The sequence below is a fragment of the Scyliorhinus canicula genome, chromosome 9 (genome assembly GCF_902713615.1).
Source record: "Scyliorhinus canicula chromosome 9, sScyCan1.1, whole genome shotgun sequence".
Taxonomy (NCBI): Eukaryota; Metazoa; Chordata; class Chondrichthyes; order Carcharhiniformes; family Scyliorhinidae; genus Scyliorhinus; species Scyliorhinus canicula.
The window spans coordinates 169,083,329-169,099,589 of NC_052154.1; the positions used below are offsets into that span (position 1 = coordinate 169,083,329).

General features: G+C 44.4%; 1 protein-coding gene across 1 annotated transcript in view; it reads right to left on the bottom strand.

The window, feature by feature from the left end:
- tmem41b (transmembrane protein 41B) overlaps positions 1-15,942 on the bottom strand; it is a 48,659-nt gene extending 32,717 nt beyond the window's left edge. Inside the window, exons 1-2 of the mRNA XM_038808166.1 lie at positions 15,716-15,942; positions 3,504-3,621 (exon numbers count right to left, since the gene is read on the bottom strand). Of these exons, the coding sequence (XP_038664094.1) occupies positions 3,504-3,621; positions 15,716-15,836 (239 nt within the window). The 5' untranslated portion in view covers positions 15,837-15,942. The remainder of the gene's footprint in view (positions 1-3,503; positions 3,622-15,715) is intronic.
- Positions 15,943-16,261: the final 319 nt, after the last annotated feature.

Below are 16,261 nucleotides of genomic sequence, written 5' to 3' on the forward strand. Positions count from 1 at the left end.
CTTCTCCAGGGATTTTGAGGTGCCTATTGTCTGTAGTCCATGACTCTGAGGCATGGGTGCTCCGGTTTCCTCCCACAGTCCAAAGATGTGCGGGTTAGGTGGATTGGCCATGCTAAATTGCCTGTAGTGTCCTAATAAAAGTAAGGTTAAGGGGGTGTTGTTGGGTTACGGGTATAGGGTGGATACGTGGGTTTGAGTAGGGTGATCATGGCTCGGCACAACATTGAGGGCCGAAGGGCCTGTTCTGTGCTGTACTGTTCTATGTTCTATATAGGTGGGTGGGTATCACGACTGCTCTGTAGAACATGAGCTTGATGCTGGGTCTGAGGTTCTGGTCTTCAAACACTGTTTCTCTGGCAAACAAAGGCTGTGCTGATACGCTGAAGGCAGTGTTGAACCTCGCTGTCGATGTACGTCTTGTTGAGAGTAAAGCTCCCAAGGTATGGATAATGGTCTATGTTGTCCATGGCCTTGTCGAGGATTTTGATAATTGGGAGGCAATGTGGTGTAGCAACGACAGGTTGGTAAAGAATCTTTGACTTATGGATGCTTTGTGTAAAGCCCATGCTTTCGAACACCTTGGTGAAGGTGTGGACAATGGATTGAAGGTGTGAGCAGATGCAAACATCATCTGCATACTGTAGTTTATTGGCAGAGAATGGTAAACCTAGGATCTGGCCAGCAGGCAGAATTTGAACAGATTCCCATTTGTTCTGTAGTTTAGCTCCATTCCAGCTTGCTGAGGGGGGAGATGGAGCATTGCAACAAGGAAGAGCGAGAAGAACGTTGGTGCAGTGACACAAGGAGAATTAGCTTGTTGTCCGTTGGGACTGGGGCCAAGGATTGTTTGAGGCTGGAGTAAAATCTCTCTTTGGACTGGCCTCTAGCCTCCAGTGTCGGAGCGTATGCACTGAGAATAGTAATGCGCAGGTTCTGGGCTAGAGTGAGCCAAACTGTCATGTGGAGTTTGGTTATCTTAACAAGGGGAGTCTCGGAGACTCTAAGCCATTGACACCTGTGATGGCCCAGTCATGCTCATCGGATGAATAATCGGCCATATTTCCAAAGACCTTCTGTACAGTGAACTGACCAGTGAGTCATGGCTGACTGGACATCTATACCTGTTACAAGGACACCTGCAAATGAGATATGAAGAAGGCAGACATCGATACAGACAACTGGAAGACAGCCGCTGATGACCAGACCTCTGGAGAGTGACTGTTCAAAAGGACATTGGAAGAGGCAAGAACAGAAAGTTCACCTGGCTGAGAAGAGGGTCCAGTGAAAACAGAGGCCAGTAAATCTTGCATCTTCTCAGCCTATTGCCTTCATCTGCAGCAAATGCAGCAAAGAATGCAACGTCAGAATGAGGCTCCTGAGCCCAGCAGGTAATGTTTAGCACAGAGCTTTTTTTTGTTTAAAAAAATTTTTTTTTCTTTAAAAAGAGTACCCAATTCATTTTTTTCCAATTAAGGGGCAATTTTGCATGGCCAAACCACCCAGCCTGCCCATCTTTTTTTTGGGGCTGTGGGGGCGAAACCTACACAAGCATGGGGAGAATGTGCAAACTCCACACGGACAGTGACCCAAAGCTGGGATCGAACCTGGGACCTTGGCGCCATGAGGCAACAGGGTTAACCCACTGCGCCACCGTGCTATCCTACGTTTAGCACAGAGTTGACTACCAAGGCGTAAACCATCGTCTCACCAGACAGAAGGCTGCCAGAGGATTCAACAGGAAGATGACCTACACATTGGAATAAAGATACACAAGAAATGCTCTTGAATTCTCTTTCAAGGATTTCACATTCTACTGCCATTAACAGATGTTTATATAATTATTGTTCCGCAAGAGACAGGATGTTGGCAAATTACTGCCTGAACCACAACGTATGTAAATTATGGTAAATACGTATTTTGGCCATGTAAAGTTTATAATGAAACGTGAAAAACACAAATAAAAATATTTTAAAAAAATATTCAATTAAATTTATTTTGGCCAGAAACAGTGATACCAAGCATCTCCATTCTGGTTAAGTACCGCAGTGATCAAAACTCAAAATCGCAGAACTGCAAATGATTCAGATTGATTTTACATATAGTATCACTGTGTAACTATCCTCTATTCCCAGTCTTTTGCATGTGAATTTACCCTGCCTTTAATTAGGAGATCTTTCTCCAGTTTAAAATCATAAAATCTATTTGCCGTGGTGCATAGAAACTCTTTTTAAATAGACTATGTAGGCTGCTTGCAGTAGTGCATTATTTAAACAGTTAAATCGACTAAGTTTGGGGTAACATACATTGTTTGCCTATACTGATGCAAAATAAAGGTACAATCCAGAACAAGATTCTGGTGTGCTGTTGACCAGTTATGTCTCAACAAATTCAACAACAAAAATATATACAATACAAAGAAAACTACAGCACAGGAACAGGCCCTTCAGCCCTCCAAGCCTGCCCCGACCATGCGTGTCTAACCTCAAACCTTCTACACTTCCGGGGCCCGTATCCCTCTATTCATGTATTTGTCAAGATGCCGCTTAAACGTCACAACCTCCTCCAGCAGCGAGTAACAGGCACCCACTACCCTCTGTGTAAAAAAAAAAAAACTTCCCACAGACATCTCCTCTAAACTTTGCCCCTCGCACCGTAAACCTACGTCCCCCAGTAATTGACCCTTCCACCCTGAGAAAAAGCTTCTGACTACCCATTCTGTCCATACCCCTCATAATTTTGCATACTTCTGTCAGGTCACGCCTCGACTTCCGTCGTTCCAGTGAGAACAAACCCGGCTTATCCAACCGCTCGTCATAGCTAATGCACTCCATGCCAGGCAACATCCTGGCAAACCTCTTCTGTGCCCTCTCCAAAGCCTCCACATCCTTCTGGTGGTGTGGCGACCAGAATTGAACACGATATTCCAAAGTGGGGCATAGAAACTCTATAGCAGGGGTGGGCAAACTTTTCCGTGCAAGGGCCACATTCAGAAATTCACAATTTTAAAGGGCCGCATAGTATATTAAGTAAGATAATTACTTCACCCGGTTATGATTCTGGGCGCCTCATATAGAACACAGAACATAGAACAGTACAGCACAGAACAGGCCCTTCGGCCCTCGATGTTGTGCCGAGCAATGATCACCCTACTCAAGTCAACGTATCCACCCTATACCAGTAAGTAACGTATCCACCCTATACCAGTAAGTAACCCAACCCCCCCCCCCCCCCCCCCCCCCCCCCATTAACCTTAATTTTTTTAATTTTTTTTTTAATGACTTGATCTTGGTGGGCCGCATAAAGTCCTTTGGCGGGCCGCATGCGGCCCGTAGTTTGCCCATCCCTGCTCTATAGTAATTTATTTTGTTCTTTTTGTAGCACTCAATGACTACTGCACTTGCCTACAGAAAGAGCACACATGAAAAAAAATAACTGCATGAAGCTTTGGAGGCATTTTAACATGCCACATGCTTAGGCTTCCTTTCAATTATATAAATACTTACTCATCAAGCTCTGGAAAATTTCGGTATACCAGGTACATAACAAAAGCAGCCGAGGAGAAGGTAGAGAGTAGAATAAAGATAGACATCCGGGCTGATCCTCCCTCCAACGGTGCTTTCCCTAAAAGTACAAAACTTTATGATTAGAAAAATTCTGAAACATTAAAATCAACTGACATTCCAGAAATAATTTCCATGACAATATGGAAATTAAAATATAGATCTATCAATATATTAAGTCCTATGATTCAATTTGGACATGCCCGTGTAACAATTCTCTCACACCTCACAATGCCTAGATGTTTTATCTTATAAACGCAAAATGCGGAGAACTTATATTTACTTAGCAGAATTAACAATTTTTAAAACTATTTTTACTCTCCTTTTTCACACTTTCTCCCAAATTTACACCCACCAACAATAATCAGTAATGAATGCAATGTCAATCCCCAAATCAATAACAACAATCTCATCCTCTCACCAAATCCCCAAACAGCATATTAACATAAACAAATAACAAAAAGGAATCAGGAATCACCCATAGTCACCATTAACACATACAGTCAGTCCTCCTGCCCCCAACCCTCCCAATGTTCGATGCAATCCAATTCTCGAAAGTGCATAATGAATAACGCCCATGAATATAAATATTTTAAATATAAATTTGGAGTACCCAATTCATTTTTATCAATTAAGAGGCAATTTAGCGAGGCCAATCCACCTACCCTACACACAGAATCATAGAATTACTACAGTACAGAAGGAGACCATTCGGCCCATCAAGTCTACACCAACCCTCCAAACGAGCACCCCATCGAGGCTCCCACCCAATCCTCACCTACTCTTTTGGACACCGAGGGGCAATCTAGCATGGCCAATGCACCCCACTCGCCCATTTTCTTTTGGCTTAAGTCTACACTTCTGGTAAAACATTTCTTCCTGGTTCAGCGAGATAACAAAACTTTAAGAAAATATCTGCAATTTGCCATGGCTCTAAATTTTAGATGGAACAGACCTCCACGGCTTGGATCACAGATGGAACTGGCCTGTTTGACTGTTGGATGGAGAATTACCCAGTTTCCACACTGAGTATTTCCCTCTGTGGATTCTGCTGTCTACCTCGCTCAAATACCTTGTCTTTAGAAATTATAATTTTTATAGTCCCACTGACATCTGGTAAACAATATTTCTGATCAGGCCATTCACACCTCAATGCCCCTACACTCCTGCTAATCTTGTTATTTGTCTGTTATTGTATTTCCATCTCAGGTTCACTGTTAATCTTGTTAACTTCCTACATTTCTGACATGTCCCATTTTTCATAAAAGTGAAACATCTTATTTGAAAGACGCATTCATTTCTCAATTAATTCTTAGCTGTTCTACCTTATCAACTATTGCAACAGTTTAAGAGCATGCACCAACAATAAAATTATAATGCAGAGAATTTACACCCAAAAAACCGATTTATACTCAAGAGTCCCCACAGTGCAGGTGGAAGCCATTAGGTCCATCAAATCTGCACCACCTGCTAAAAGAGCACCCTACCCAGAACCACTCCCCCGCCCTATGCCCAAAACCTCACCTAACCTGCACAGCCTTGGACACTCAGGGGAATTTGTTAGGATGTTGTCATCATTGTCACAGTGAGGACAACATCTTCAGTGGGTAGAAGAGTAAACAGCCTTGAGTTAACAAGATGATGGAAAGGAAAGAGTTATATTAGCAAGGACGATGTATGACTGATGTGAATCATTTCATCTCTGCTCACTTACGTAAAGCACTGAGAATACTTAGAGCAGCAAAGGTGAAAACAAAAATGTTTCTATCCCCATCATCCCATTTCAATAAGGTAGAATCATTTTCTGTCATGAGGTGAAATCCAAATTCTTCCAGGATCTTCTGTGTCATTTCAAAACCTTCATTTGATAATTAAGCGGCCAGTGTCTCCAGAGTCTCCTCAGTTTCCTGTATTTTCCCAGCTTCATCCATTTCCTTTCCGAGTGTAGTTATTGGGTAAACTCGTACCTCAATCTTTTCAAACAGTTTTACTTGCATGGATGTAACCTTCATCTCAACACTTTTAGCCAAGAGGGTTAGAATGTCAGGATTCAGTTCAATGAGTGACTCTTTAGACATTGTATTTATTTCAGTGAGTGGAATCTCAGTTTTTGTATCAAGGTGCCCTGCAAGGATTACACTTACAAACCCAAACCTATCTTCATCCAAGGTGTCGCCCGGAGTAATTTTAAGTTTCGAGATCTTGAATGCAATAGTAGTTCTTTGGATTGTAGGAGCGAAACCCACACAAACACGGGGAGAATGTGCAAACTCCACACGGACAGTGATCCAGGGCTGGGATCGAACCTGGGACCTGGGCACCATGAGGCATAAAATTGAAAAGATGACTGCAAGGTAAGACATAGTGAGCATTCAACTCTCATTTACCAGTACTTCCCTGCATTATAACACACATGGTCTTCACATACGGATTTGCATTGGCACAATTATCAAAGCCAAACCTCAAGAAATCATCTTTATTCTGCTTTGTTCCCGATTTCAGTTCCATCTTAGGTGGCTATTCACCAGAGGTCCTGGCTCGCTGTATACAGCTCATACTAGCAAGGCTTTGTCCTGCCGTGGACTCTCCTGAGCAGCTCTCTCCAGCAGATTCAGTGGTGAGGTCCTGGCCTGTTTGCATCTCTGGCCCTCTCTTCCTTATAACAAAACTATCCATCTTAAGTTCTTCACAGTCCTGTTGCATTGCTTGCTCGCAGCTAGAAAATGGAGGGATCTCTTCTCCGTAATTTTGTGCCAAAAGCATGGACATACAATGCACGTGACGTCAGTGTACATGCCGGCCGCGTGACCTGCTCTCTGCCGCCACTTCTGGTGGGATGACTGCATAGTTTGCATTTAAAAGCTGGTCATGGCAGGCATTATTAAAAGCTAGTCGCAGTCATTGGCCACTTCTCCCGCGATTGGGAACCCCACGACCAATTGCTCTGTAACCCTCCCATGGGTCACGATCCTCAGTTTGGAAAAACTCTGGTCATAGAAATCTCATGAATACTAGGTTGGAAACACATCTTAGGATCAAATATAATATCAAGGTTGTCAACAGACAATTGCCATGGAGGCGGATTAACTTGGTAGTGAGGGAATGGAAGTTTGAAACAGGATCGAAAACAATGGCTTCAGTCTTCCCAATATTTAATTAGGGGAAATTTCTGTTCACCCAGTACTCGGTCAGACAAGCAGTGTTAATTTAGTGGAGGAGTCACACGAGATGGTGGGGAGGTAGGTGACATCAACATACATGCAAAATCGAACGACATGCCTTCGGAGATAATAAACAGGAGGAAGGAAAATTTCCCGATGCAACATAGGATGTTATTTGTGATTTTGGAAATAGCTGTTTTGATACTCTAGTACGGCGGAACCTGATTGGAGGAATTTAAGCATGGAGTTCTGGGAAAGATGGGAACGAATTTAAGAGATAATAATATGTTCCAGGACTTTGGCAGCTATAATTTGTTTTCAAATCCTTCCCAACTTAGCCATGTAAACTCCGCTAGAGAAAGAAAAACAGGAAAATAACTCATCACATCTATCAAACCTTCCAAATTCTCACACCCAATGAATTACCTTTTTGAGGTGTTGTCAATTATCTGGATAAATATGTCAGAAGTTTATACACAGCAAAAGCCCACAAACAGCAACGAGATTAATCAACATTTCAGCTCCAGAGGAATGTTAATAAGATTCTCTCTCTCTCTCGCGGAGAGCGAGCGCGCGCGAGAGAGAGAGCGCGCGAGAGAGAGAGAGCGCGCGAGAGAGAGCGAGAGCGCGGTTGTAAGAGATAGGGGTTAAATCAATGCAAGGTAAAGGAGCTAGAAAAGGGAAAGTAAAAGGTTAGGGAAGCGAGAAACAGCATTAAGAGAGGGGAAAGAAACACCAAATCAGCAACCAGTCATTAGTTAGTTGGTCATTCTGTGGTCAACGATGGTTTGTACACATTCTTGAGCTTTTGTATTGCTCTCACCTTCATCAGCAGCTGCACCTTGTTTCAAAAGCAGCTGCACCTTGGTGAAGCAGGGCTTGCCATCGTGGCAGTCCAGGGGACTCTCTTTCCAACTGTTGAGGTCAAAGCCTATCTTCTTCAAGTAGGCTTTCAGGATACCTTAGAAACGTTTCCACTGACCGCCTTGTGATCTTAACACACTCCCAAAGTACAGCACAGCGCCAGTCTAGATTAGCGGGCAGCACAGTGGCACAGTGCTGAGCACTGCTGCCTCATGGCGCTGAGGACCCCGTTTGATCCCGGCTCTGGGTCACCGTCCGTGTGGAGTTTGCACATTCTCCCCGTGTTTGTGTGGGTTTCACCCCCACAACCCAAAGATATGCAGGCTAGGTGAATTGGCCATATCTTTTTATTAAAACAGTAAAAAATATATACAAGGCCAAACGGTACAAACACTAATTTTGTGTTGGAGAAACAGGGTACCCTCCCCTCAGTACCAACGTACGGGGAGGGGGGTGGATACTCTGATTATTAAAAACAGTTCACAACACATTTCTGAAAAAAACAAATGGTACAAGCACTAAACTTTATGCTGGAGAGACCAGATACCCTCGTCTCTGTACCAACAGAAGAGAAAGGAAGGGGGTTGGTGGGGAGTGGGGGGGGAGAAAGAGTTGGAGTGTTGGTGTAGGGGGGCCCAATAGGGCACTGCCTGAACTATCTACAGAGGCAGAAAAAAAACAAAAGAACCTTCAATTATGATGTGCCAGATTCTGGGAGTTCCCCAGAGGGGGTGAGGGGCGACATAGTGTCAGGCACAAGTGAGACCCGCACCCAGCTACAGAGCATCCCGTGCACCCTGCGCTCCTGACACTGGGCAGCTGACATCCTTATAAAAACAAAAAGAACGAAAAAATCAAGTCAACCTGGTTTGAGCATTAGTTAATATGATACTTGTAAAGGTTTCACCAAATTTCCCACGGCTTAATTTAGTTTAAAATCACAGTTTCATAATTAATGTTAGATTACCTGTAGCAATCACACACTTCCTTGTTCAATATAGCAAAAGTTCACATTAAAAAATGAAATTCTTCTCATAGATGGATGACAAAGTACATTTTGCATTTTTGCGTCACTGAATTCTGTTCGTAGAATTAATAAAACATCAGGGACAATCTTTTGGCAAGCTCTATGCCACAACTGCTTGAGGTGTTATTCCCATGTCTGTTTATACACTCCTGTGACCAAGAATCTCAGCTGTTGACAGATACAGCTCATTGAGGCCATAATATTGAATGAAAACACACAGGAACCATTTCAAGTAACCATAATCAGAAGTCGATGTACAGAAATGGAGGGAGCTAAATTGCATTCCTGGAATATGGAAGACCAAACCTCCAATTGATGATCAATTCAATTGCTACTGACACCCTCATCCACGCCTTCATTATTTCTAGACTTGATATTCCAATCATCTCCTTGTCAGCATTCCATTGTTTTTATATCCGCCATAAACTTAAACTCATCCAAAACTCTGCAGACAATATCCTGACTCACAGCATGTCCCATTCATCCATCACTCATATAAGCTCACCAACTTACACTGGTCCTAGTTGAGCAATGCCCTAACATGGAAATTCTCACCCTTATTTTCAAATCCAAATTGCTGTACTCCTCTCCATCTCTGTAATCTCCTCCAGCCCTTCGAAACATCCGAGCTCGCCCAATTACGTCCTTTTGCGCTTTCCCCAATTTTAATCACGTCACCGTTAACCAAAGCCTTCGGTTGCCGAAACTGTAAACTCTGGGACGCCTTAAACCTCTCCACCTCTCTCTCCTTGACAAAGGTTTTGGCCACTGTCCTAATATCACCGTAGGTGATTCAGTGTCAACTTTTGTTTGATAACATTCCTGCAAAGTGCCTTGGGACATTTTACTACATTAAAGGCATTTTATAAACACAAGCTGTTGTTGTAGTTGATAATCTAACAATCTTGCACCTTTGTTCAATATTGCATACAGATACATGTACACCAAAATATTGCTCGTACGGATTTGGGATTCTCCGAAATGTGGATACCAGCTTGGAGCATTTGCAACACTGAAACACCAACTGTTTAATTTGATAAACAAAGATAATTAATACATTGTGAAATCAGTTAAACTAGCTCAAACTGGCTGTGCTATAGATTGTTTCATTTGTGCAGTGTAGCACAGGTAGAGTAGGCATTCGGTTGCCCAAATTGTTTCTCGGCAATGAAAAAGTTGCAGACATTTACTATTGTTACAAGGACAACAAAGCAGTTTAATGTTACTAGATTAATAATCTACATGCCTGGACTAATATTCCAGAAAATAAGAGTTCAAATCCCACCGTAGCCATTAGTGAATTTGAATTCAGTATTTTTACAGTAGATACGGAAATAAAAGGTTGGCATCAGCAAGACTAACTACGAAGGTGGTGAATTGTTACAAAAGCCCAACTGATGCAAATTATGTGCTTCAGGGAAGGAAGGCTGCTGCTCTTATCGCAATATAGAACATCAGTTTGAAAATTCATCAGCAGGGTTAAGTTCTCAGTATTATTGTACCTTGGTGTGAATTGAGATGGGCATTTTAATTAGAATTGAAATTCCAAAGATGGACGTTAGCACTATTTAACATTTAAAAACACAAGTTATTTGCGTCGCCATTTGATCACCTGCAGGCACCAGGGATGAACTGCTTTGTGATTGTACCTGGAAATGATTCTGAATTATCTTTGCCCTCGTCGTTGCGGAACAGATTTGATAAAGTTCTGTTGATTATTCTTTTTGTCTACTATGTACGTACCCTCGGCCGCAGATAAATACTTTTCACTGTACTTCGGTACATGTGACAATAAATCAAATCAATCAATCAAGTTAAATTTCTGATGTGGTGGTTTGAGGAACTGGAACTCAATAAAGGTATTTTCTTGCAATGAGCATTGGTCCTCTAAAGAGCAAGTCTGAGGAGTTAATATGAAACAAGGAAATGGCTGAAGTACTTTGTGTTTGTCTTCATTCTAGAAGACTTAGAAAACTTCTCAAGAATACTTGAAATTTGAGTGGTGAAAGGAAGGGAGGAACTTAAAAAACAATCACCATCACTGGGAAAGGTACTGGAAAAACCATTAGAACTAAAGGCTGACATGTCCCCAGGATACGATGGCCTGCATCCTAGGGCTACAGAGATAGTCAATGCATTGGTTATAATCTTCCAAAATGACTGTTTCCGTAAGGTTCCCAGTGGATTGGAACAAAGCAAATGCAACACCTTTATTTAAGAAAAGTGTGATTCAGAAATCAGAAAACTATAGGCTAGTTAGCCTAAATTCTGTCACTGGAAAATGCTGAATCAATTATTAAGGAAGTTATAGGAGGATAATTAGAAACTTATGTGATCAGGCAGAGTCAACATGATTTTGTGAAAGGGAAATTGTGTTTAACTAATTTATTAGAGTTATTTGAGGAAATATCAAGCAAGATTGATAAAGGAGTACCTGTAGATGTAGTATTCTTGGATTTCCAAAAGGCATTTGATAAGCTGCCACATAAAATGTTACTACAAAAAAAAATAAAAGCTCATTGTTGAGAATAACATATTAGCTTGGATAAAGGATTGGTGAGCTAACAGGAAGCAGAGAAAGCAAATGGGTCAGATTGCCAATATGTAACCAGTGGAGTGACACAGGGATCAATGCTGGAGTCTCAACTATTTACAATCTGTATCAGTGACTTGGATGAAGAGACCGTATGTATGGTAGCTAAATTTGCTGATGACACTAAAAAAAGAGTCTAAGAAGAGATATAGATAGTTCAAATGAACGTGCAAAAAATTTGGAAAATGGATAATGTGGGGAAATACAAACTTGTCCACTTTGGGAGGAAGAACAGAAAATCAGTATACTATTTAAATGGAGAGAGACTGTAGAACGTGGAGGCATCTAGGCGCCTTGATACATGAACCAGGAAAAATTAGTAAGCAGATACAGCAAGTCATCAGGAAGGCAAATAGAATGTTGCTATTTATTGCAAGGGGAATGGAATATAAAAGTAGGGAAGTTTTATTACACCTGTAAAGAAGCTTTGTGAGACAACAACTGGAGTACTGTGTACAGTTTTGGTCTCCTTATTTGAGAAAGGATATAACTGCATTAGAAGCAGTTCAGAGAAAGTACACTTGATTCATTCCTGGGATGAAGAGCTTTTCTTATGAAGAAAGGTTGAACTTGTACCCATTAGAGTTAGATGAATGAGAGGTGATCTTATTGAAATATGCAAGATCCTGAGGGGAAATGGGATGCATCCTCAAGGCCTTTTTCCAAAGAATAGATAAAATGATTATGGCGTTTGTATGGAGGGTGAAGAATCCAAGAATCCCTAAGACACCACTGCAGAGAAGGAGCATGGGCGGCCTGACTCTTCTGAACTTGCAATACTACCATTGGGCAGCCACAGCCGAAAGGGTGAGGGGATGGGTATGGGAACCGAGCATGTATGAGCGAGGTTGGAGGAGTCCTTTTGCAGGGGTTTGTCCCTCCGAGCCCTCACCACGACAGCGCTCCCATCCCCGCCGGAAAAACACACATCCTGCTCAGCGGCGGCAGCAACACTAAGGACTTGGAACCAGATGAGACAACACAGGCTTAACAGAGATGTCCCATTTCCCCCATCTGTGGCAACCACAGGTTCCCACCAGCTATGCTAGACGCCACTTTCACAAGGTGGAGTCTGAAGGTAAGCATGCAGGTGCAGCAGGCAGTAAAGGAGGCTAATGGTATGTTGGCCTTCATTGCGAGGGGTTTCGACTACACAACCAGCGATGTGCTGCTGCAATTATACAGGGCCTTAGTGAGGCCGCACCTCGAATATTGTGTGCAGTTTTGGTCTCCTTCTCTGAAGAAGAATGTTCTTGCTTTCGAGGGAGTGCAGTGAAGGTTTATCAGACTGATTCCAGGGATGGCAGGATTGTCATACGAGGAGAGATTGACTAGGTTAGGATTGTTCTCACTGGCGTTCAGAAGAATGAGGGACATCTCAGAGATTTATAAAATTCTAACAGGACGAGGCAGGGTAATGCAAGGAAGATGTTACCAATGGTGGGTGTCCAGAACCAGGGATCACAGCCTGAGGATTCAGGGTAAACCATTTCGCACAGAGATGAGGAGACATTTCTTCACCCAAAAGAGTGCTGAGCCTGTGGAATTCATTACTACAGGAAGTAGCTGATGCTAAAACATTGAATATATTCAAGAGGTGGCTAGATATAGCCCTTGGAGAGAATGGGATCAAAGACTACGGCAAGAAAGCAGGATTAGGCATGATCATGATAAATGCTGGAGCAGGCTCGAAGGGCCAAAAGGCCTCCTCCTGCTCCTATCTTCTATGTATCTATGTGGGACGGGGTACGCTTGTGATTAGGGACTTTTACACGGGGGACAGACTTGCAGAGAAGAGCTGATGGGGAGACTGGAACTACCGAACGGATAGCAACTCTGATATTTCCAAGTCAAAAACTGTCTCCGTAAGGAGACGACAAGGTACCCGAGAGCCCCGAGAGACACAATGTTGAAGGATCTACTGGATACAAACAGTATGGGAAAAAAGAGAACTGCGGGGACATATACAGACGACTTTTAGAAAGGGCGAAAGCACCACTGGATGGAACAAGACAGAAGTGAGGGGATGAACTAGAGACGGGAGTAGGGTGAGGACTCTCTGAAGCGAAACACTAAGTAGGGCCAATTCCACCGCCTCCTGAGCAAGGCTAAGCCTCATGCAGTTTAAAGTGGTACACAGAGCGCACCTAACCAGAATCCGAACGAGCAGGATCTTCCCAGAGGTGGTGGATAAGTATGAACGGTGCCAAAGGGGCCCGGCCAACCACACCCACATGTTCTGGCATTTGTCGGGTTCTGGACAGCCTCCTTCGAGGCGTTGTCCAAGTTGTGGGGGTGAGGGTGGATTTTTGCCAGAGAGTGCCAGTCTTCGGGTTAATCGGACCAGCCAGAACTCCATATGGGGAAGGGGGCCAACGCCCTTGCATTTGCTTCCTTAATCGCCACCCAGAGAATCCTGCTTGGCTGGCGGTCAGCAGCACCACCCATAGCTGCAGAGTGGCTGGCAGACCTGTCGGAATTTCTTCATCTGGAGAAGACAAATACACCATCCGAGGGTTGGACGATGGCTTCCACAAAGCTTGGGGGTAATTCATCAGCCTGCTCCAAGACCTGTTTGAACGCGGGCCAGGCCACATCAGAGCCCCCCCCCCCCCAAAGAGGGTTAGAACGGCACCGGCGGGACTCGGCTCTTTTCTTACAGGCGCTCGGCCCGGATAATCGGCGGGCTGGCCTTGTGGAGCGGCCTGCGACGCGTTAACCACGCCGGCGCCAATTCTCTACACTGCAGAAAATCGCGTGCCGGCGTCAGGGCGGCGTAGCCCATTCGCGGGGATTCTCCGGCCCGGCGCAGGACTGGGAGAATCCCGCCCATGGTGTTATTGGACAGCACAGAAGTACAGTGGTTAGCACTGCTGCCTCAGTGCCAGGGACGCGAGTTCAATTCCAGCCTCGGGTGACTGTGTGGAGTTTGCATTTTGTCCCCTGTCTGCGTGTCCGGTTGCTCTGGGTTCCTCCCGTAGGGGAGGAACAACATGTATGACCCGCACTCCGACAGGTGTTTGTCCTTTTTGGGATCAGCAATATTGAGGCCTGGGCTAGCATGTAGTGAGTCATTGAACATCTCCCACAAATTTCTTATAGGAGTCCACTGGGAATCCATCTGGACCCGATACCTGCCCTGACTGCATGGAGTTGATACTTTCCATTTATTTCCCCTTTCCATTTATTTCCCCCAGTGCTATTGGTGCTTCCAGTCCCTGTTTTCTTTCCTCCCCCACGACTAGAATGTCCAGTCTGTCAAGAATCTGTCTCATATTCAAGTTCCCCTATGGGGGTTCAGAGATGTACAGCTCCCGGACGCAAGTTGGAAAGGCCTTGTTGATCTTGTCTGAGGCCGTGGCTAGTCTGCCCTTTTTATCTTTCATCTGCACTATTTACTCGTGGCTGTCTGCTTTCTCAGCTGGTGAGCCAGCAGGCAGCTGGCCTCGTCTCCATGCTCATAAAAAGGTCCCTCGTGTCTGGCGGAGTTGGTGCACTGCTTTCCCAATGGAGAGATCAAATTCCATTTGTAATTTTTTCCACTCCACCAGTAGTTCCACAATTAGAGCTGTGGAGTACCATCGATCCACATCCAGTATGGAGTTGACCAACTGTAGCCTGGACGTCCTCTCCTTTTTGTTCTAAGCACCCTATATGTGATTATTTCTCCCCTTATCACCGTTTTCAGTACATCCCAGAACATCCCTATTCTGGTTGCAGATCACGGACACTACCTTGAGAAATACCGGTGCAGCAATGCCTTGGGACTGAGATGATTGACTTCCAACAAGCATAACCATCTTGTGCTTGTAAGGTGAATTGGACATTCTGAATTCTCCCTCAGTGTACAGATGCTGGAGAGTGGCGACTCAGGGATTTTCACAGTAACTTTGTTGCAGCATTAATGCAAGCCTACTTGTGACACTAATAAAAGATTAAGCATACAACTGGCTTAACCATCAATCACCAGAGCTGGTCAGAACACATCAACAATCATTGGGCTTCACTCAACTCTGCCAAAACTAAAAGTGCATTGGGATATTTGGAGGTTATGAAAGCACTATATAACTTCTATTCTTTTCCATCTGCACACTGGCCCTTTGCAACATAATTTGCAGACATAGTGTAAACTTTCAGTGGCATCCAGCTTGACGTCACCAACATCTCTCTTGACCACTGTACTGTCAAGACTCTCCTCTCCTCTCCTCCAGCTAGCTAGACAATTGGGAGTTCAAAGCCGTCATTTCAGCTATCATCATAAACTCCATTCCCTAGTCACGGTTTCCTGTTCGACCCTAAGCTAAGCTGCTGGCATCAGGGAAGCTGTCAAACATTCACTCAGACCTCAGCAACCTCCAGACTCGACTATTCCAATTCTCTCCAGTCCTGTTCCCAGAGACGGAGAGATCTTGTGGCCCCACCTTGAGCCCAATTCCATTTACCCGCAGACCAATATGGACCGTGACTGCCTCGCGTGTGCCCCCCGGGCGCACCTTTTCCCCCTCGTTACCTTGAGCAGCCTCGCCGTCAGCCGCGGTGCCCAGCGGCGCCGCCGCCTCCTCCTCCTGGGGAGCATTGTTCAAAATCACGCCGGATCGCCTCACGACTTCACCAGTCCTCTTTATGGCCATTTCCCTGCGCTGCAAAGACCGAATCCGCCGGTGGACAAGAGACAGATACCAGTCACAGTCCAGCACTTCTGCCCTTTCACCTTTCACACAACACCACGCATGTGCAAGAGCGACCACCTTCTGCGCAACGGACGTGTCAAGCGCTCTAGCGCTGCTGTGGCCTGGCGGTGTAACTACTAGTGCACCGTCTGTGTCCCCCCCTGTTCAATCCTGCATTGAGGTCTGAACTTCTGTCTGCAACCAACAATTAAACCAAGGCTTTGACGCTTTAAAATTCACTTGATTTCATAGCAACCAACTATATTTGAATTACTTATGTGGTTTATTTATCGTCAACGCCTGGCAGACGCTTGCTCAGAAGAGACCTACTTGGAGGAACCTCCCGATGGAAGGGACACAATTCTTCATGAATACCAGACCACAGG